This window comes from Pristis pectinata, chromosome 11, assembly GCF_009764475.1.
Source record: "Pristis pectinata isolate sPriPec2 chromosome 11, sPriPec2.1.pri, whole genome shotgun sequence".
Lineage (NCBI taxonomy): Eukaryota > Metazoa > Chordata > Chondrichthyes > Rhinopristiformes > Pristidae > Pristis > Pristis pectinata.
This window is the reverse complement of record NC_067415.1, coordinates 28,640,928-28,662,370: the sequence shown is the minus strand read 5'-3', so window position 1 is coordinate 28,662,370 and position 21,443 is coordinate 28,640,928. Positions and strand designations below refer to the sequence as shown.

Below are 21,443 nucleotides of genomic sequence, written 5' to 3'. Positions count from 1 at the left end.
CGATGGCAAGAGATACAATATCTGCCCAACTGTGGAAGGACCCAAACAATCTTTCCAGATAAAGCAGCAATTCACTTGCATTTCTCTCAGTTTAGTCAATTGTATTTGGTTCTAATAACGTAGGCTACATTACATTGGAGAAACCAAACACAGACTGAGTAACCATTTTGCAGAACACTTTTGTTGTCCATAAAGTGAACCCTAAGCTGCCTGTCACTTGAATAACCCATCGAACTCAGACCTTTGTGTCCTTTGCATAAGATGATTCCAAACACTTCAGCCTCATTTTTTTGCAGCTGCTAACGAAAACCAAACTGTCAAACCATCAATGTTGGGGATATTCTTGAAGCCTCCTCCTATTGTTTATATCTCTACCACTGTTCACACAAAAAAATGGAAAAGCTGCAGATCTTTAATCTGTGGCTCAGAGCTCACTTAGCTTTGCCTATTGCTGTTGTTTTTAATGTAGTTTTGTGCTGTAGTTTTACAAACTCAGCAGACTATTTTTAGGTATGCCTAATGTTGCTCCTGAAACGTTTTTCTATATTTAAATAAACCAGAGTTTACCTCTTAGCTTGTGGTTAATAGTAGAGCAAGAGATAAATTATGCCAGGAGATTAGAGATTTGAAGAGAGGCTGTTCATGTAGAAGTGATGCACTGTCTGAGATGCCAGTTTTTGGATGAGAAGTTAAACCAGGGTGCTGTCCACTCTCTACATTGAACATGAACAATTCCACATAGCTATTAAAATAACTGGGAAGTCTTCACTGGAAACAGGGCTCAATTCTGAAGATGGTTTGGCCAAAAGGCCACCATGAAGAAACGTGACCAAGGATAAGTCCTTGGGAGTATTCCAGAGGAACCATACAACAGTAGGAACAGAAAAAATTTCTGTGTGTGTCCTGATCTAAAATAGTCCAGTTCTTGAAGTGTCAATTGTTTGGACAGGGGAACTGACAAGACACATCGGAGGAGGATAGAGTGGCAACCAAGTCAAAGGCAAAAGAGAAAACAAAAAGGAAGTATACCACATTCTGTCAGTGGATGCCAAATAACTGGTTAAGGAATGCTTTTAATAGCTCACTATAATCAAAATCACAATGTATATAAACTATAACTTAGTTCTAGTAAACCTTCATCTATAACTATTCAGTAAGGACTTATGACACTTTAATTCCAATCATTCCAACTCAGCTGCTGCCACTAAGAACACCTGAGAAATTGGGCAATATTAACCAAAATTTGCTTGTATGGTTTCACTGATTCTCTGCAGTTAGAAAATAACTTATCCATTGAATTAAAAGGCAAGTAATTCAATTTCTGGCACCTTGCGACATCATAAAATACTTCAGCCTCATTCCTTTGCAAATCAATATATTTATCTTCATTTTTTTCTCCTTTTACAAACAGAATTCCCACAATAATTCAAATGTTTAAACACCTCATAATTACAGCATGATCAAAAGGTGATCACAAAAAATTGTAGTTTTTTTTGGTAGGATATGTTTCTAAACTCAAATTTGGCCACATGGGAACGCCTGCCATATTTTAGGCATGCATGAAAACTGTAGTTTTCATATCTGTAAAGCAGCAAAACATTTCTAGTGCCAGAAACATTGGGCTGATGCTATGTCACACAACAAAATAATTGAAATTTTTAAAGCAAATAGTCTCCTTTAATCTATGGCCGTTTATGTGCTAACAGTAGACTGCGAATTAGCAAAATAGCACTCCCCCCCCCCAAAAAAAATTCAATTAAATTCAACCTTAAATGGAAGGAGCACACATTTACTAAAAAGTAAATGCCTAGAATTTATTTCAAAACAAAAAATCTAATCGTTAAAGTTGTCTGTGCTTGTTTGTTAGGAACTCTAGAAATGAAACTGTTACTACTATCAGCGCGTATTAAGGGATGGATTTAACTCCCGTCTATCGCGCACTCACAAACCAAAACCATCTCCTGATCTCCTAAGGCTTTAAAATAACGTTTATTCTGCATGTTTCAATTCCCCACCATGGTTCCTCCCTCATCCTAGTATCAATGAACCTTTCCACCCCACCAACTTTATCTGCCCACACTCCACCCCATTTCCATTCATCCGTCTCCAACCTCTTTATGACTATTAACCAATTGTGGTGACGCCTTCAGCGATTTCTCAGTGGCCGAAGTTTCCTGCCCGAACCACTCCATCTTTCTGTCTCAAGCCCCGCTTTCAGCTCAATCTTGACTTGCCAACCGTTTGTCTGAGATTGCCCGAACACCATGGTTTTATCCCAACTTTGTAAATTACAAGTTTTTATTGTTGGCGCACGACTTATTGTGCTGCTTCCATGGATCCCCATTTGATGTTTTATGCAGCAGAACTCCGATGAACGTTTGCCAAAGCGTGGGTCGATTTTACAACTGCATGGAAAACTTTTACTACTAAGCCAACTGATGTAATTCAGTGCACAAAAGGGCAAACTAGTAGTTAACGTCCGAGTCCGCAGTTTCTCAGCCCATGTTGACGCGACCGTTGGCGGAAACAGCTCTCGGGTTCGTTGGTTTAGCGCCTGCAGCTTCCGAGGCGAGTTCCTCACAAAGTGCGGGATTCTATCCCGGAGCTTCGCCAGGCACCAACAGCAACCGAGCCAGCCGTCAAGCGGAATTACAGCCGGTGTAACCGCAGTTTCGATGGTTTCTCACCAACAACGTGTCGGCGGGAGCCCTGGCGGGCACACAACAGGCCTCGGACCATCCCCTACCCATTATCCGACCCGGGCTCCCTCTCACCTCTTTCCTCCCGTCCCCATCCGGGCTTCTTTAGCCACCTGTTTCTCTCATCACTCGCTTCCCAACTTACTCCTTTTTCAAAAAAATGGAACTTACTTTGGTCCTCTGCATCCCGGAGTGCACCGGCCTCCCCCCCGGCGACGCTCAGTTCGGCTCGGCTGTGCCCACCACCCCCACGAGGCAGCGACGCTCACCCTACCGCAAGCGCGCTTAGCTTAATCAAAAGCAACGGCGCAGTGTTCGGCCTGACCGGCGGGGCGGGGCGGGGCGCCGCTCTCATTTGCATGCTAAAAGGTGAAGGAAGAGTTTGCTTTGGGGGAAGGCATTGCAGAGAGACCCCTAACCCCGTGTGTTGTTCTTAAAACTGTCAGGTGCTTCGTCTCACCGATGCCTTTGTGCGGTTGACAGGTTGTTGGTAAGTGGTACATATCTGAGATGTCTTTTAAGCACCTCCCGGCGGCTAGAGAACAATGTCTCTCCCCCCCCCCTCATGAAAAGTGATCATTTTTCGTCTACAGAACGGCCAGAATCGTTATCCGTATTTTCGCATGAAGGATGTAAAATTGAGACGTCGAAATGTATTCTTTCTTATCTCCTTCTACTCTCCTATTTGTTTTCTGTTGCTGTGTTTCCTGTGCAGCCCATATATTCAATCACAATCTATTTTGTGCAAGTACTTTTTTAGTGAATCATAATCTTCAGATAAGATTGGAAGGTATCAACAGAGGTGGAACTTTTACTGTTCTAAATGACGATGGGAGTAGCTACAGCTTGTTTCAGAGCCTTAGAGAGTCATAGAATCATACAGCAAGCAAACGGGCCATTCGGCCCAACTGGTCCATGCCGACCAAGATTACCATCTAAACTAGTCCCATTTTCCCGCGTGTGGTCCATATCTCTCTCAGCCTTTCCTATCCGTGTACCAGTACAAGTACATTTTGAATGTTGTTAATGTGCCTGCCTCAACCACTTCTGCTGGCAGCTGGTTTCATATACTGACCACCCTCTGGGTGAAAAAGTTGCCTCTCAGGTTCCCATTAAATCTTAAACAAATGCCCTCTAGTTCTTGATTCCCCAACCCTGGGAAAAAGTCTGTGTGCATTCACCCTCTCTATTCCCCTCATGATTTTAATCACCTCTATAAGATCACCCCTCATTCTCCTATGCTCCAATAAAAAGTCCCTATCTGCTCAACCTCTCTCCATAACTCAGTCCTATATTTCCATTGCCTGCCAAGTTGACCAGTAAATTGTTGTGGAGGAAGGAGGTAACAGTTCGGCCAGTCCTGGTGCACATGACCTTGAGAGTTTGGTGCCCGGCGTGTGCCCTGATGGATTACACCCATTACCACTTAAGAGCAGGAATTAATCCTATTTTGAGTTTTAAGAAGAAATTGACTTTGCATGAGTAAAAGGCATCCAGTCCTTTCAAAAGGAAGGGAAAAACATAAGGCTGGATCTGAGAGAGAACAAACACATTAAAAAATATGCTCCTTTTCCCTTGAGAATTTTTTTTTGTTACCATATTTCTGCCCTTTTCCAAGTGTTATGCACTAGTCCCCCTTTACCAACATCAACTGGAGCAGAATGGTGACTCTTAATTGGGTAGGTGGCCTTACAGGGATGTGCTTCTTAAAATCACTGCTTCCCTATGATTCTGGCTAAGACAATAGGCAGAGGTCCCATCATTGTAATATATTTGACACTTAAAAGGCAGCATGAAATTGCTTACCCAGTAACTTTATTTCCTTTTGCCTTTGATTTTCTTTCTTCTGTAAGAATTGGTCATTTTCTGGCAAAATTATTTGGCTGCCAATTGATTACAGATATTGTGCAATTGGCAGTGTGACAGTGGCAGGCTTTCTAACTATGTAAAATGTCACTGCCCAGACCAGCCCTGCAGGGATCACTGACAGAAGTGTGACCTTTGGATTATTTCTTATTTCTTCACCTGATTACTTATTAACATGGGCAAACTTGTACTGATGTACATCAATCTAGATTATCAGTGACTGGGCATCCTAAGAATAAAAAGAGTAATTCCTTCTAATGTAACTGTTTATTACATGTCTATTTCAAAGCCACAGTGAGCTACAAGCTAATATTGAATTTCATTGTATGGTATCTTACAAACAATTTGTCAATTCTTGTACTCCTTGTAAGGAATGGGAATTCTTAAAATCCTGATACAAATGCCCCCAGTTTTCCAAGGCTTTCTATCACAAGAAAACCTTTTGCTGAAACAAGCAGAGGTTGGGAAATAAGGACAGCAAAATGAGGCCAAGTATGTCTAAATATGCCTGTGCAGAGGAGAAACTGTGATGGCATGTTACATTTGGAAAATAAAGAGGTTGGATGTAGTGCTTCAGTCTTGGTAAGCATGTCCTGATGCAGGGTTTCAACCCGAAACATCAACAATTCCTTTCCTCCTACAGATGCTGCTTGACCCACTAAGTTCCTCTAGCAGATTGTTTGTTGGTAAACAGGTTATTTATGCATAAATGCTGCTTGATAGCTTTGCCAATGACATCTTCCATCACCGTGATGATTGAAAGTAGACATATGGGGCATTAATTAGTTGGATTGGGTTGGTCCTGCCCTTTTTGGACAGGTTATTGCTGAGATGTCAGCAGGATTGGCATTTATTGCCCATAGCTAGGTGTTTTGACAATATTGGAGAATTAAGAGTGGGACTGAGGCCTGTGATATCTTGGAGACCAAGAGAGATGGTATAATATAAGTGGTGGTAGTGTTGGCTGAGAGAGGAGTAGTGAAAACTTGTTAATAGAAGAAAATTTGTGAAGATGATGAAAAAAGTGGAACAAAAAAGGGGAAAAGTGCTGAAACAATGTTCCTAAAATTACTCCCACTGTGACTGGCACTGCTCACATTCTCAAATCATTGTATGAAGCGCATTCATGAAATTCAGGTCCTTGCAGACATATTGGCATGTGTCACCTGCATATCACTATTTTATCATGTACTTGTCAGCATGATCAAATTTCTAGGCTATTGATCTCTCAGATGGAGCAGCAGCTGTCCAAAATAGCTAGAAAATGACAAATGCTTCATTGTCAGTATAGTTAAAGCAGTGTTCTTCCATGCCTTTCACTGAGCCAAGCTTACTCTGATCAGTTTCATGTGACAGCCATTCAAAAAGGATTCCAGAGCAAAATGTTTATTTGTGTGGGTGCAGGAAGTTGAGATTGTTCAATTAATTGTACAGAGATGCATATCGCAGTGATATGAATAATATACTTATGGAACCAATAAATAGATTATTGATAAGATTATTTTTGTTCTGGTGAAATACTATTAGAAAGGTGAAAATAGACTATTTATTCACATTGATTAACTCCAGATTCATTTTTTTTCCATGCTCCAGCAATGTGAAACTAGAACAGAATTAGTGAAACTGAGGCATTTAAACAATTATTTGCCTTCAGTATTGAATTTGGCTTCTTTTCTGGGTTATTCTATTAGAATACAGCCATTATAAATATAAAGAACAGTATTAGGAGAAAGTGTAGGGCATTCAGCCCCTCAAACCTGCTCCAACTTTCAAGAAGATCATGATTGTAATGTCAGCTCTGCATTCCCACCTACCCATAGTAACCTTTCACCCCCATAGTTATCAGCAATCTCTTTGCCTTAAATATTTTTAAAGACTCCGTTTCTACTGTCATTTAAGAAAGAGAGTACCAAAGACCCATGACTCTCTGAGGGGAAAAAAAAGATGTATCTGACCCTTTATTTTTAAACTAGTCTTAAATTCTCACACAGGAAGAAACAGCCTTTCCACACCCATCCTGGGTAGATACCTTGTCTTTTTTCAATCTTCTAATCAGTGATACAAGCCTAACCTGTTCAACATTTCCTCATAAGACAACCTGCCATTCCAAGTATCAGTCTGGTAAACCTTCTCTGAACTGTTTCCTTATACTTACTTACTTCCGTAATTAAGGAGACCAATGTTCTAGATGCAGTCTCGCCAATGTCCAAATAAGTGAAGCACAACCTCCCCATTCCTATATTCAATACCCCTAGCAATAAAATGTAACATTCTTTTTGTTTTCCTGATTACTGTTGGTAATGAGTTTGCTGATCCCAATTGCACTTCTAGCTTCATCTTTTGTTTCTTGCTTCCTTTTGTCTTGCAACATCATTTTTTTAGCCATTTAATCTCTCCTCATATTCTTTCTGTCCTTTTCAACACTCCCATATTTCTTGCCTCTGCATTGCTTAAAAACTTGTAGCATCTCCAATTTTTTTCATTTCTAGTGATCTTTAACCTGAAACATGAACATTGTTTCTGCTTCTGCGGAGGCTGCCTGACTCATTAGATACTCTCAGTTTTTTCTGCTTTAATATCAGATTTTTTTAAGCTAAAGTATTTGCCAATTTGTTAGCATAGAGGTGTTTTCATGACTTTACTGCAGGACCACTGGGGGAAATACTCAGCAAAATTTCCAGTTGAAGCAAAATGATTAGTTTGCTAAGTAGGAGTGACAGCATTCCTGCCCATGTTCTGCTGATAAATAAAGGAGTCAGTGTGCGTGCACCAGAGCCTGAAGGGATGAAACATGGCCTCAGCCGGCAAAGATACTGTGGATCAAGTATACTTACAATGTTGCCTTTCATAAACTATTTATTTTTTAACTTTTCATAGCAATTTGTGTGACTAGCCATTTATCTATAGTCATTACTAAAGTTTAAACTTTAGAGCTAAGGTTTAAGGAGATCATGAAAAATTCTCTCATCATTTTTAGAACAGTAAATATGGATGAGTTAAATTAAAAAAAACACTAGGGTGAAGAAAATTAGTATGACTTTATTTCTTGTCCTTAAAAAAAAATAGGGTCTCTAGACGAATAGCTATTTCAAAGAACCAGCGCAAGAATGAACACTTAAACTCCTGTGCAGGATGTTTATATGCTAATGACAAGACTTGTGTCAACCTAACCGTCACAGTTCTAAAGTTTGAATTGGAATACAAAAAAATTCTTTTGCAAATGATCACACATTTCTTAATTCTTCTGACTTCAATTATTTCTTGCTGTTAGTATTTATACAATTAATTTAATAAACAACTTATTTCCTTCTGTTGTATTTAAATGCATGAAGTAAAGCTGTAGAAACAGCTGTATGTTATTAGATTTTTATGGACTCTCAATTAAAATGCTTTGAGTTTCAACTCTGTTCCAGCATGGCTATAAAACTATACTGCAGCAATTTGAACAGTTGTGATAGAAAACTTCTGGAAATGTAGCTGGGAGAAGAAACCCAGCATTAGAAGTTTCCTGGATTGGATTGGATTGTATTTTCTATAAGAAGAAGTTGGACAAACTTAGATTGTTTTCACTGGAGCATAAGAGCCCGAGAGGAGACCTGATGGAAGTATATAAAATTAAGAGAGGGATAGATATGGTAGATGGTTAGACTCTTTTTTCCCAGGTTGGAAACGTCAAATACCAGAAGGCATAGGTTTAAGGTGAGAGGTGGAAAGTTTAAAAGAAAATTAATAGGCAAGTGTTTTTACACAGATGATAGGTGCCCGGAACACACTGCCAGGGTAGAAGCAGCAATGTTTAAGAAGCACTTAGACAGATACAGGGAATTGAGGGATATGGACCTTGTGCAAGCAGATGGGATTAGTTTAGGTTGGCATCGTGGTCTGTGTTCTATGTAAATTAGTCTGCACTTTTTTTTCAACATTAAAACAGCATTGTGTGTTTCCTAAGTGCTAATTTTAAAAAACTTCTGAAAAGATCATGATATTGCAGGGTGCCATTTTAATAAAAAGTTTTCAAGCTCTCTAATGTAATACCTCATTGTTTCAGAAACAGTGGGCATTACTAAAAAGCTCTGTTTGAATTTCTCACAGCTGCCAGTGCTTAATCACACAGATGTGACCTCATCAGCCACTTCTTAAAGGAACACACACTCGCACTCTCTCACTCTCACTTCCAGCACCAGTGACTCCTGAAGTAGGAAGCATGCTCCCAAGTTTACTGTTGGGGTCCAGAAGAGGCTGACATATCACACAACCTCCAGGAGAAATATCCTCTAATTAAGGGGATCATGGAGATCCTCCAACATCAGCAGGAATATCTAAGAACGAAATTGCCTGTGCTAGTGATCAGTGTCAAAAATAAATCATGATTAGTCAAGGTGAGTCCTGGCACCTAAGACTTCTTGAATCATCGATAGACTTTGTTTGACATTTCATTTGCACTTCTGCCTCCCTCCTTTCAATCCACTTCACTCCTTGCTATATTCCTGCATTGCCTCTCTCAGTCTTTCACTTTCTCTTTCTCTCTCCCTTTTCCTCCTGCTCTGCCTTTCTTCTCTTCACTAGTTTTCCATGTGCACCTCTCACTTTCCCTGCTGTTCTGCTTGTTCCTCTCACCCTTTTCCTCCTGGTCTCCAATGTGCCTCTCTTTATCTCTGCCTTTCTCTTTCTCTCACTATGTTCCTTGTCCCTCCTTCACTTACCCATTCACTCACACTGTGTCTCTTTCTATCCCCTTCGAATTGCAGCAAATTGTGAGATCCTAGGACCTGCACCCTGCACACAATGCTGATACTTCCAACAAAGGCAGCTGTGCCAGCCCAGGAATCACAGACTATTTGCATGATATGTAAGGGTCACAAGCCTGCAGCAGAAGTGAAGTTGGGGGTAATATCTTGGGCAGGGAGCATGGCTTGAATGTGTGATGTTTCTCTAATGCTCTTTCTCAAACTTTCATTCACAAAGTTTCTCACAATCCATATGCTCCCTTCATTCTCACGCTCTCCCACTCACATTCAGAATTTGGCATTCATCCCACAACCACTTTTCATAATTGTTATTCTACTTTGGCAATACCTATACCAGGAATTGGTGCTTCTTCAGACTGGAGGTCTGATGTCTTTGGAGGAGAGAATGCTGAAGCTGATGAGTGCTGGGGCAGGCAAGCCCGAGGCACCAAGAGAAGCAGAACTTGTGAAAGATCTGCCAAGTATGTTTCATGGTATCTTAACAATCTCATGCTTCAGTATAGGTATTTTTATCTGTAGGGGATGCACCTACAGTATCTCTGAGAGAACTCATTTCCAATCACTCTCAATTACTAGACGCTTTGCAAATCAGCAGGAAATCAATAGATCACAATAGAGATCACTTCGGTACACTTGGAGAAACAAAACTCCAGCAGAATGCAATCTAGCATTGTTTTATGTCTACTTATCAGAATTGCAGCACACCATGTCAAGAGGACAATCCCACATTTCTGAGTCTTGTATCACCACACACTTTTATAAGCATACAAGTCAGCATGAGCATGTTTAACACCACCAAAGCAGAAGTATTCAGATTTCATTTTCATACAAATAGCAGAAGGGAATAATTCCCAAGGATCTTTACGGCACACCAGAGAGGACCTTTGCACATTCTGAGAAACCATAGTACAATGGTACCATGGATATATGATCAAAGCAAACCATACTGTCAATCTTGCACATTCTCAGGCCACCGCCTTCTTGTGCAGCAAGGTAACCATGCCAGAGTAGGGCATCTGAGCCACACCAGATGATGTTCCACAAAGAAATGACCGTCAAGATGCATACCGCCATGCTCAGGATAGAAGGCTGCCACTAGCAATAGAGGATATATAACACATGGTTCAAAGCCTTCCAAAAGTAACTTAGCATTGAGGTGGGCTTTCCTCTGAAATCCTACACCAGCATTGAATAACACCATGATTAGTTCAATCCCATTAGCACAGTCAGTAGCCAGTGAGATGTCTTTGGAATTGTAAGGATAATCTTATAATGCGATTACACTACAAGATGCCAAACATCAGAAGCAAACCTCTCACCTGCATGCCCTCTCAGGCACCTCCTGACAAAACCCTACAGTTTTCACATTGGCATCATCAGCCATTTTAGAACACAGAACTGGAATGCAAGCAAGTCATCCTGAACCCTGAGGGACTGCCTAAGATGGAGTTTCTAAATGTCTCCAATATTCATATAAATATTTGTGAGGGAAAAATTGAGTGTTTCATGAAAATAAAGGCACATAAATTATTTTGCTTTGCTCTATTGTTTTAATCATGGAACTTGTGTCTCCTAAATCTTCACTCTGCAATCCTCATTGAACTCATGTGGTCTTGAATCTTGAGCAAAGTCTAAAGTGATTTCTCTAGCAAATCCCAGTAAGAATGGGCTTTGCTATTGCACTCCATGTCATCTGAATCTATCAAAGACTAAGACCTCCCAGTTTCAATGTGTTACATAGAAGTTCAGGATTCACTGCAACTTCAATGGCTGAATACCTATGGTTCCAATTAGAACAATCCAGTACAATCTAAAACAATGTGTATACTTCTGTTGCACCATATGATTGTTTTGAGAACTATTGGGTCTTTAAGGAATACATCATCCACACTCAAAAGGTAGATCAGGGATGTTGTTAGTTGGAACAGGAGTACTTCTTTTGTACCCAGCAAGTGTAATTCAGTACAATGTAGTGACAAACTGCTTCATTTGGCTGACCACCACGTCCCCTGCTTTGTGACCACTTGCTAACAGCAACTGACCTCCTCCTGAGCAAACTCCACCCTTTCTCCATCACACCTCTGCTTTCCCTCTTGATAGTCAGCCAGCCAGCATGACAACTGAAATGTCGACAATTCCGTCCCCCCGACAGATGCAGCTTGACCCTCTGAGTTCCTCCAACAGTTTCCAGCATGTTCAGTCTCTTGTGTTAACAATCTGCCTAGCCACTGGGTAAGGAATTAATGAAAAACTTTAAAGGACACTCAATCATTTAATTTATTAGGAACTGCAAGAAACCCTATAATCAGATTGTTCATCTGCACCCCCCCCCCCACCTATTTTCTGCCTTCCTGATTCTGAGCAAATGTGTTGCCTATGCTTCTCTTACTACGTATTCTTAGCTAACATTCTCTCTCAATGATTCCACTCACCTTTAGTCTAAGTAGTTCAACCCAGCAAGGCATTATTCAAAGTTGTTACCATAATTAAAGTGAATCTCTTTGATGTTAGAACATGAGATGCCCAAAATATTTGATTCGGTTAATCTATCTCTTCCTTTTCCTACTGAGTGAATGAATTAAGAACATTTCTGGTCACTTGGTTGTAATAAAGGTATAATTTCATTACAATGGCGTGAAAAGGTTTAGATTATACCTAGCAATTCTTTCTTTGTTTTCTTAATTAGTATTACAATTTACTATGGTAACCATTTTAGGTTCAGCCTGACCAGTCTACTGCTCAAACAAAATGGTAAATATAACCATTACTGAACAATGAATTTCTGAAAATGTTAAATAAACACAGATAGCATCTAAATTGTTACTTATTTGCTTTACTGATATCCATGTGTGTTTTAAGGGAGCTCTCCCATCATCCGTTCCAATAGTTATTACCCCTCAACCAATAAGAATAAAACACACAAGAGAGACTGCAGATGCTGGAAATCTGGAGTATCACACAAAATTCTGGAAGAACTCAGCGGGTCAGGCAGCATCTATGGAGGGAAATGGACCACACAATAAAACACACAATATAGTAATGCATGATTGTGAATCTCACATAGGCCGCTATTTTGACTCTGGACAAAATGACAAAGTAGAGAATTGAACAAGAATGGTGCAGTGAGTGGGTAGCACTTTGATTTTATGACTATAAAATCATTATATGGGCAGAACTCTATAGACTCTTCTAGTATTTTATACAAAAAGAACAATTAATTGGTTTGTGACCAGAGAACCTATTAATGAATTTGTTATGCAGCCTACCAAATACTTGCATAATTTTTTCTAAATTTTATCATTTTTGTGAAGGTGAAAATTACATTATAAAGTTTTAGTTGAACAGGAACTTTTCATTTCACATGAAACTTAAAACTGGCTCCCTTACCATGGATGCTGCCTGACCTGCTGAGTTCTTCCAGCACTTTTTGTGTATTGCTCCAGATACATTCAGCATCTGCAGAATTTCTTGTGTCCCTTAACTCATGTTCTTTGAGCATATTAAGAGAATAAAACCCAGAAGTGCAAAATGATAGCGCCATCTAGAGAGCAATTTATCTATTTATCCCTCTCTTCAATGTGCCAGCACAGCATTTGATTGATTGAAGAAAAGTGTATTGGATGATTTTAAAAAATTCATGGTTTACCAGGCAGCAGTGAACCTTGCCCTCCTATATGCTTCTGACTGCAGCATTTATGTAGAACAATACAGCACAGGAACAGGCCTATTGGCCAATGATGTCTATGTTGACCATAATGCCAAATTAAACTAATCCCACCTGTCAATGATCTATACCTCTCCATTCACTGTATGTTCATGTACCTGTCTAAATGCTTCTTAAATGTCACTATCATATCTGCTTCCACCACCGCCCTTGGCAGCACATTCCAGGCACCTACCACTGTGTGTGTGTGTGTGTGTGTGTGTGTGTGTGTGTGTGTGTGTGTGTGTGTGTGTGTTTTTGTGTCTATAAATAAATAAATCTGTATATATAAAAAATACTTGCCGCACCCATCCTTTAAACTTTCCCCCTCTTGCCATAAATGCTTATGGTATTTGACATTTCCACCCTGGGAAAAAAAACTCTGACTACCCTATCTGTGCCTCTCATAATTTTATAAACTTCTATCAGGTCCTGATGCTCCAGAGAAAACAATCCAAGTTTGTCCAACCTGTCCTTATAGCTCTCTAATCCAGCCAACATCCTGGTTAACCTCTTCTGCACCCACTCCAAAGCCTCCACATCCTTCCTATGCATGTAGTACTCTAAATGTGACCTAACCAAAGTTTTATACAGCTGCAACATGACTTCCCAACTTTTATACTCAATGCCCTGACTGATGAAGGCAAGTATGCTGCACAACTTCTTTACCTTTACCTCGGCACTGATAGAATATCACTCTACAGAAGTCTTCAACTTCACTGGATGGATAGGCAAACCAACTTCGGTGTTCCCTCTTTGCCAATGTCCCCAGCATCGGACCCCTAACTGTACTTAGTTGACTCAAGTGGGCAGTCCATGTTGTTCACATGGTTTACGCCAGAGTCCTGAAATAGCCACTCTATTCCAAACTCAGTAGAATTACCAGGCAGACAGAGGAAAAGACTCAAGGATGTGTTCGATAGCTCCTCGAAGAAATACAACATCCCCTCTGACTCCTGGAAATGTCTGATCCATGAGTGTTCAAAATAATCTTTAGGGATGACTATTAGGGATGGTGTTGAGAACATCAGGTTCAAGCATCAGGAACACCTGGAAGCGCTGCGCAAGGTGAAGGGGTATACCACCTCACAAAATGGCCAACTACCTGCCCTATCAGGCATCTCCTTCACTGTCAGTGGGAGAATCTGCTGTTCCCCTATTGGTATCATCAGTCACCTCAGAAACCATAAAACCAGAGTGGAGACAAACGCTCCCAAGGGAATGCCTGGGAAGAAGGCAAGATATTATTCTGCACTTTGTCCTCAGTGATTATTGTCTCTTTCTATACTAGGTGTTTCACAATCTTGATGTCTTATTCAGCCTTGAAATGTGCTTCAAACACTCCATGACAAACATCACTTAATTCTATAAGCAGTTAAATATACCGGTTAAATATAGAAAAAAGAGTAAGCTTTCCTTCACTCAGGCTTATTTAGCCCTTCAGTTATATTGTAGTTCATTTGTAACCCAGCTCCTTTTTTTTGCAGCCTTTAATAATAATGCCTAACAAATGTCTGATGTCCCTTCTCTGCCAATCTGTTGATAAACAAACAACTTGTCTTGGTCCCTCCAGATTTTACTCTTCCAGTGCTAATTTCAGACTTCCATTCTCTGATCTCTAACTCCAAAGTTTTGAGTAGCGTCAGTTTGAGGTCACACAGCTTAATTAGGCCTAAGACCTGCTACTATGCAACATGTTAAATGGGATTCCAGTGTCGTCATCAGTGTTTCATGATCATGATTTACATGATTCATAATTTAGGAGCCTATTCCAAGAGAAACCTAGCCTAACATTCATGCCCATGATGAGAAGATCACGGTTTATGCACAATGGGACATGTGCTTGTTGTAACTTAAACCAGTGGTATACCTAATAAATGTACAGCAAGTACCTGTACATCAATGTGAAAGTGAAGAACAGAAAAAAGTATTTCCACATGAATGAAGAAAGAAATACATGAAGCAGAGCATGAAGACACCAGAGTTTAGTTCTGTGAGGAACCCAAGACTATACTAATCAGTCACAAATTAGGAGTCAACCCATACAGCAGTACAGCTCAGTTTCACGTTCTAAATGCCCTCAGAGCACTTAGTGATGAATAGTGTTTTGTCAATATCATTCATCTCTCAAGAAGAATGCTGGCATTGGTGCATACCTGGTGATGCCCCACTTAGTAAGGTGGCACGCATTTCAAGTCAAATAATTCATAGTCATTGCCGACTGCTCTGAACTGATTAAGGATGCTTTTCAAATAATGAGTGCCATACTACTGCACTGCGCATGAGAGAGAAATAAGTGAGACTAATACCTTGCCCTCCTATGTTGTTCAGATGAGGAGTCCTGCTTCCTTGCTTGCAGCAATGTGCAAAGGCATCTATTGGAAATCTCTGACAGAAGCACTTCTACAAGAAGCTGAAGAATATGAACAAGGTAGCATGGTGAAATATTTATTCAATGCTGCCCATTCGCTATGGTCCTCTATTTTTGCAGATGATTAACATCTATATGAACAGATAAGATATCATGAATCAAAATGGGATACTTTAAACAGTTACTGTGACAATACAGTGACCACATCTGTTTGATGTGAATAGAGTGAAATATGGTCATTATTCCCTGGAGATTTCATAATTAATTGGTAATTCTGTATCTTGGATTGGTTCTCGTGACTCTGAGTGAGTTTTAAAAGGGTCATCACTGATTGACAGTGGACTTCATTGGCTTGAAATGTTGCCCTTCCATGGACCTAGTTAACCTTTGTAAACTAATCTGTTTAAAAGATTGAGATATCCATTATTGTCAGCTGCATTGCCTACAAAGGTGATTATTGACTATCAATATAGATAAGTTGGTCAAAATGTTAAAGCATTTGACACCAGCTGGGTGTTACATCTCCATGGGAAGTGGATTATGTGTGGAGTTCAAAGTGCTTTAAATTGATGAGCCATCTATCAGGAAATAGATGTTTTGTTAAAATATTTAAGCAATGGGGCAGGGATTAATTTCTTTTTAAGTAGTGCAGGTAGACCTTCAAACCGGCAAGGAGTCATACAGCACAGAAATGGGCCCTTTGGCCCACCATGCCCATGCCAACCTTTTTGCTCATCTGCATTAATCCCATTTTCCTGGGTTAGGACTGTATTCTTCTATGCCTTGTCTATTAAAGTGCCTGTCTAAATGCCTCTTAAACATTGAGATTGTATCAGATTCCACCACCTCCACTGGCAGTTCCAGATATCAACCATTCTGTTTAAAATACTTACCCCTCAGATCCCCTATAAAACTTCCTCCTTTCACCCTAAATCTATCCCCTCTTGTTTTTGATAGCCCACCAAGAGAAAAAAGATACTAACTATCTACTCTATCTGTATTCTCATAATTTTATATGACTCAATCAGGTCTCCTCTCAGCCTCCTTTGCTCCAGGAAAAACAAGTCCAGCCTATCCAATCTCTCCCTATTACTAAAGTCCCCCAATCCAGACAACATCTTGGTGAGCCTCCACTGTACTCTCTCCAAATCAACCACATCCTTCCTATAGTGTGGTGACTAGAACTGCACATAATACTCCAAGTGCACTCTAACCGGTGTTTTGTAAAATTACAACATAACATCCCAACTTTTATATTTTATGCCCCAGTCTATGAAAGCAAGGATGCCCTTATGCCTTCTTCACCATCCTATCCACCTGTGCTGTCATTTTCAGGGAATGATGGACTTGAACCCCAAGGCCTCTCTGTCCATTAACATTACCTAGTATCCTACCATTTACCATATATGTCCTATCCCTATTTGTGTTATAGAATTTTAGAGAATAACTTACCTGAGTCACTTGGCTGTCTATTTGAGTTCTATGGTGGTGTTTGCATATGGGGTGTGAGGTGGTTCACTAGTTTTGCTGAGAAACTCAATGAATATAGTGAATATTTATCCAAATCTTCTCTCTATAAGGTAATTCCTTCCTGCGTGTCCAGACATTTGTTGCTCCCTGTGCTAAATGTGATGGTGCTCATATTGTTGCACAGGAACATCCTCCATGGAACTGTCACTGCTTTTGTGGCCCTTGAGTTCTAGTCTTATGGTTGGTGTTCCAAAGGATTTTTGTTTCCTGTTGGCCAGATTATAGAACATACAGGAGACTATCACATAGTTTCTACACCAGTTAAGTGTGCACTATAGTGCGTCCTCAAACCAATATAGACAATGGAATCACGTATTTAGGAGTCTGATGGCAGTCTCCATTACTACCCTCATCATAGCTTGGCTGTCGTATAGACGGTCAACTGGAATGCTGAATACTACAGTTGTAAGAAGCCATGAAATTAATGTGTAGCCCTTGTCACTCAAGATCCATCCATCAGGACTATGCTAGTCTTCTTAATATATCAGGCTGCATGGACTCTCCAAGAGTGAAGGAATTGTGTGAGCTACCAGAAAATATGGCATAACCAAAAGAAAATTCTCCTCATGATCAAAGGCTCCCTTCACATTCAGAAGTTCCCTTTTTATTGATGAAGATCACCAGGTTGTTGATGGGAGCCCTTTTGGGCATTAAAAGTGCAATCAGTGACATCCTAGATGTGAATACTAGCATTGCTGGCTTTCTTAAGGTCCCAAGAAGTTGAAAGTTACCATTACCTTGACCACTTACAGTGAGAGCAGTACAGATCTGAAGGTCATCCCATAAAATGACGTATATTTCATTTTTGATAGCCTTTGAAACCCTGACACAGTCTATACATTACTCATTGGAGTGGTTGAAGTAGGGTCATATGTCTCTAGAAATTCTCTGAGGACAGGGTATGTGCAGTTTGTGCTTGCTGTCCTGAGGTCCTCGATTTTCCTGATTTATCTGTCATGTCTAGCCCAAAGAATCCATTCAAAAAATGCTGCCAGCATTATGACTGTGGAGGCACCCATTAAATAATTTGCTCAATACTTATAATTCTGCAATAAACTTCCTCGTTAGTCTGAGCATTTTCTGAGGACTGTGGAATGTGTTTCAGTAGCCTGCAGTAATTTGTGGACAATCAGTTTTTAAAGTGTGCCAATGTTAGCAGAATAATCTTTTAAATGGTGTCACATGATTTACTCTTTGTTTTCCAGTGATAATTATTTTCTGGAGCTTTGAACTCCAATTTATGATAGAATTAGCACTGTCCTACTTCTACTCTGACTTCTCTGCCTTCAACCTTCTTCACTACACCAATGATGCTCAAAGGCAGATTAGATGACTGCTTTGCAAAGCACTTCCATCCACTCTGCAAGGATGACCCTGACATCTGTCTTCCACACTGACATCTGTCATTATCCTACATTTCCCTACAATGTCAGCATCTTCCATCTGGGTAGTTTCAGACTTTGGGACCTAATATTGAATTTAACCACTTCTTCTTTCAACCTTTCTCACCACAGATGAGGCTGCATCTTTCTGTTTCAATATGTTTCTTTTTTCTCAAGTACCAGTTTTTAAAATAATCATTACCTTGGTAACTTTGGTCTGCACCCTATTACAGACATTCCCTCCAATCTCTCCACAGAGCCCCCACTACATCCCACAACTTAAAACTTGCTTCTTTTCTCACTTTCCCAGTTTTAATGAAGATTGCTTGACATGAAACATCAATGTTTTCTCTCCCAAACAGAAGTGGCAATTATAGATTACTGCCTGGTCAAAAGTTACTGCAACTGCTCTAGATAATATTTCCATATTTCCTTACAACATAGAAGGAGGCTACTTCGGTTAACCTAGTCTATGTTGAATCACAGAGCAATCCCATTCCCCCAGTAATGTTCCCTGTATTCTATTCTCCGCACATTTCCATCAATTCCCCCCAGATTCTACCATTTGCCTACACACTAGGGTATATTAACATTGACCAATCAACCTACCAATACACACATCTGGGAGGAAACTGGAGAACCAGGAGGAAACCCACACAATTACAGGGAGAATCGGAGGCCCAGACTGAACCCAGGTCATTGGCACAATGAGGCAACGACTCTGCTATCTGCACCATTGTGCCACCAGAATTCCCTTAGCCTTCATTCCATCGTGTTAATTTGAGTTTTATCTTTCCTTGCTTAACAGTAAGGTTAAATTGTTGCTTATAAAAGCTACATAATATAAACATAGAAAACACTGGAAATACTCAACAGGTCAGGTGGCATCAATGGAAAGAGAAACAGAGTTAACTATTCAAATTGATGACCTTTTGACAAATCTGACGAGAATTTCCAGTATTTTCTGATTTTATTTCAGATTTCTAGCATCTGCAGTTTTTTTGCTTTTCAACCAGATTGTAATGTTGTTCAGAGTCAGTCATCATTTCATTAAGTGTGTATTTCACAGGCTAAGCAGAAGAAAGAAGCACTCACAAATCAATTATTCAATAAGCCAGATTGTACTGATGAAAATCAAGCAGTTCCATGGAGAGGCACCAGTTAGCTATAGTGTGCACATCAATGCATTCTGTGCTTCCACACCTGCATGCTGCGGCATAATTGTACAGAATGCACTGGAGGTCAGTCAGTCTGAGTTGAGGGATTGGATACACTTTGCATCTAGCCCCTTGGTTTTACACTGGCACACCTAGCATGGCCCCAATCACTTGAATGTAGTTGCCAACCTTCACTAAAAAAAAAGTACATGCAGGTATGTGAATTTGGAATTTTTTATTTTCATTAACATTGGTGTTTTTAATTTACACAAAATGAATGTGGTTATAAGTTTACATTTGATTTTTTAATATTATTTAAATGTTTTCAATTGTTTCTAAATGTCCCTGATCATTAGAGCATGAGCTGTTAGAAGGTCATTTGGGCATTCTGTGGCATGGCTTTAGTTTCTGCCATCTGCAGCCTGATCATGGAATAGTACAGCAGCAAGGCTAGCAGAATGTTGGGAGCCACACAATAAAACACATGTGCAATTGTGGGCATCCTGTGATATGAGTCTATCTGTACTTGAGAAAAAGCTTACAAATATACTGAATACAGCAGGGATTTAAACTTAAATAGCATATTTAATATAACAAAAAGATCCAAGGGCTTCAGGGGAAGATAATAAATCAAGATTTAACAATGAGCCACAATGAAATAATATTGCAGTTGATCAAAAGCTTGTTCCAAAAAGAAAATTTTAAGGATTGTCTTAAAGGATGATGTAGATGCAGAGAGTCAGCAAGGTCTGGGGAGAAAGTTTCAGATCTTTGCAGCTGAAAGCACAGTCTCAAATGGTGGGGCAAGTAAAGTCATAAACTGGGTGAGCACAGAGATCTTTGAGTGTTATATGACTAGAGAAGTTTACGGAGGTAGGAAATTCAAAATTTTATGATTGAAATCCAAATGCATATTTTCCCTTCAGCTCAATACAGATCACAATTATTCCAGATGTCATCCTGTCATTTCTAACTGAAAATCCATCTGCCTTCATCTTTTGTTTACTGATGCTATTTTGTGTTAGTGTGATGTTGCCATGACAACATTTTGAGTATGCAGCAGTTAGGTAACAATCTGGAACAAAGTCCCAATTGCCAACATTGAACCATAATGCTTCAAAAGCGTCATTACTTCAATGTAATTTTAAGCCAGTGATGTTGAGTTAGAAGCATTGTATCCCCTCAAAAGGGAGTATTAAAGACCAATTTTACTGGTTAACATTGCATTAATAATTACCCTCTGCAGGCAGCAGAAGAATAGTAGGTACAATAACAGTTGCATTAGCAAGCTACCCGTGGATCTGTTCTTCATTGCACTTGTACAGTTGGCAGTAATAATTGTCACTGACAGTCATTACCATGGCAACTAGCTGGGAACAGAGTGAGTCCTGTGCAAGCACAATAAAGAGTTTGCAGAATTTAAATGTGTATAGACATATATAAGTTTGAACTGTAAATGTTAGGGAAATGCATGCCAAGGGTTGTGATTTCCTACGTATGTCACCTACCAATAAATTAAAGTAAAAACATGCAAAGGTATCAAGTATATCACCAGATAGAAATATTTTATAAAACAAAAAAAACTTGGGAGTTAGCTAACAATGCAATAGCAAAAAACTTTAGACAATTACATTGGCATTCTCAAAGTCACATCAAAATAGTTCCAGTATACATGACATACTGTTTAAAGTTAGATTTCCATAAAGTCAGATTAAATCATTTCTTCCTGTGAATATTACAACTCTTTTCAGAAAATCTGTTGGAAGACACTTGGCCTAGATGTCAAGATTTTTTTTGATGCAATATCGGTGGAGTTCCAGCTTAGTGGAGTAGATTTTGTTTAATCTGTTGGGTGGTGGGGCATGAAGGGTGTGTGGGTGGATATTGGCATTGTCTGACACATTGGAACTATAAAAGACTCACTTAAACTCTGAGGGAATTTACTGCTGGCAGAAGATGAGCTCACTCCTCAAGAGGTACATGTCTG

General features: G+C 39.8%; 2 protein-coding genes across 4 annotated transcripts in view; one reads left to right on the top strand and one right to left on the bottom strand.

Moving 5' to 3' along the window:
- The window catches only part of LOC127575773 (uncharacterized), a 177,643-nt gene extending 174,666 nt beyond the window's left edge, over positions 1–2,977 (bottom strand). The window contains exon 1 of one of the 3 annotated variants that reach the window (XM_052025850.1): positions 2,871–2,977. The gene's annotated coding sequence lies outside the window, so the exon portion shown is untranslated. The remainder of the gene's footprint in view (positions 1–2,870) is intronic. The other 2 variants (XM_052025852.1, XM_052025854.1) reach the window with 2 other exon arrangements.
- The window catches only part of LOC127576148 (uncharacterized), a 60,939-nt gene continuing 41,998 nt past the window's right edge, over positions 2,503–21,443 (top strand). The window contains exons 1-2 of the mRNA XM_052026535.1: positions 2,503–2,658; positions 3,001–3,068. Of these exons, the coding sequence (XP_051882495.1) occupies positions 2,503–2,658; positions 3,001–3,068 (224 nt within the window). The remainder of the gene's footprint in view (positions 2,659–3,000; positions 3,069–21,443) is intronic.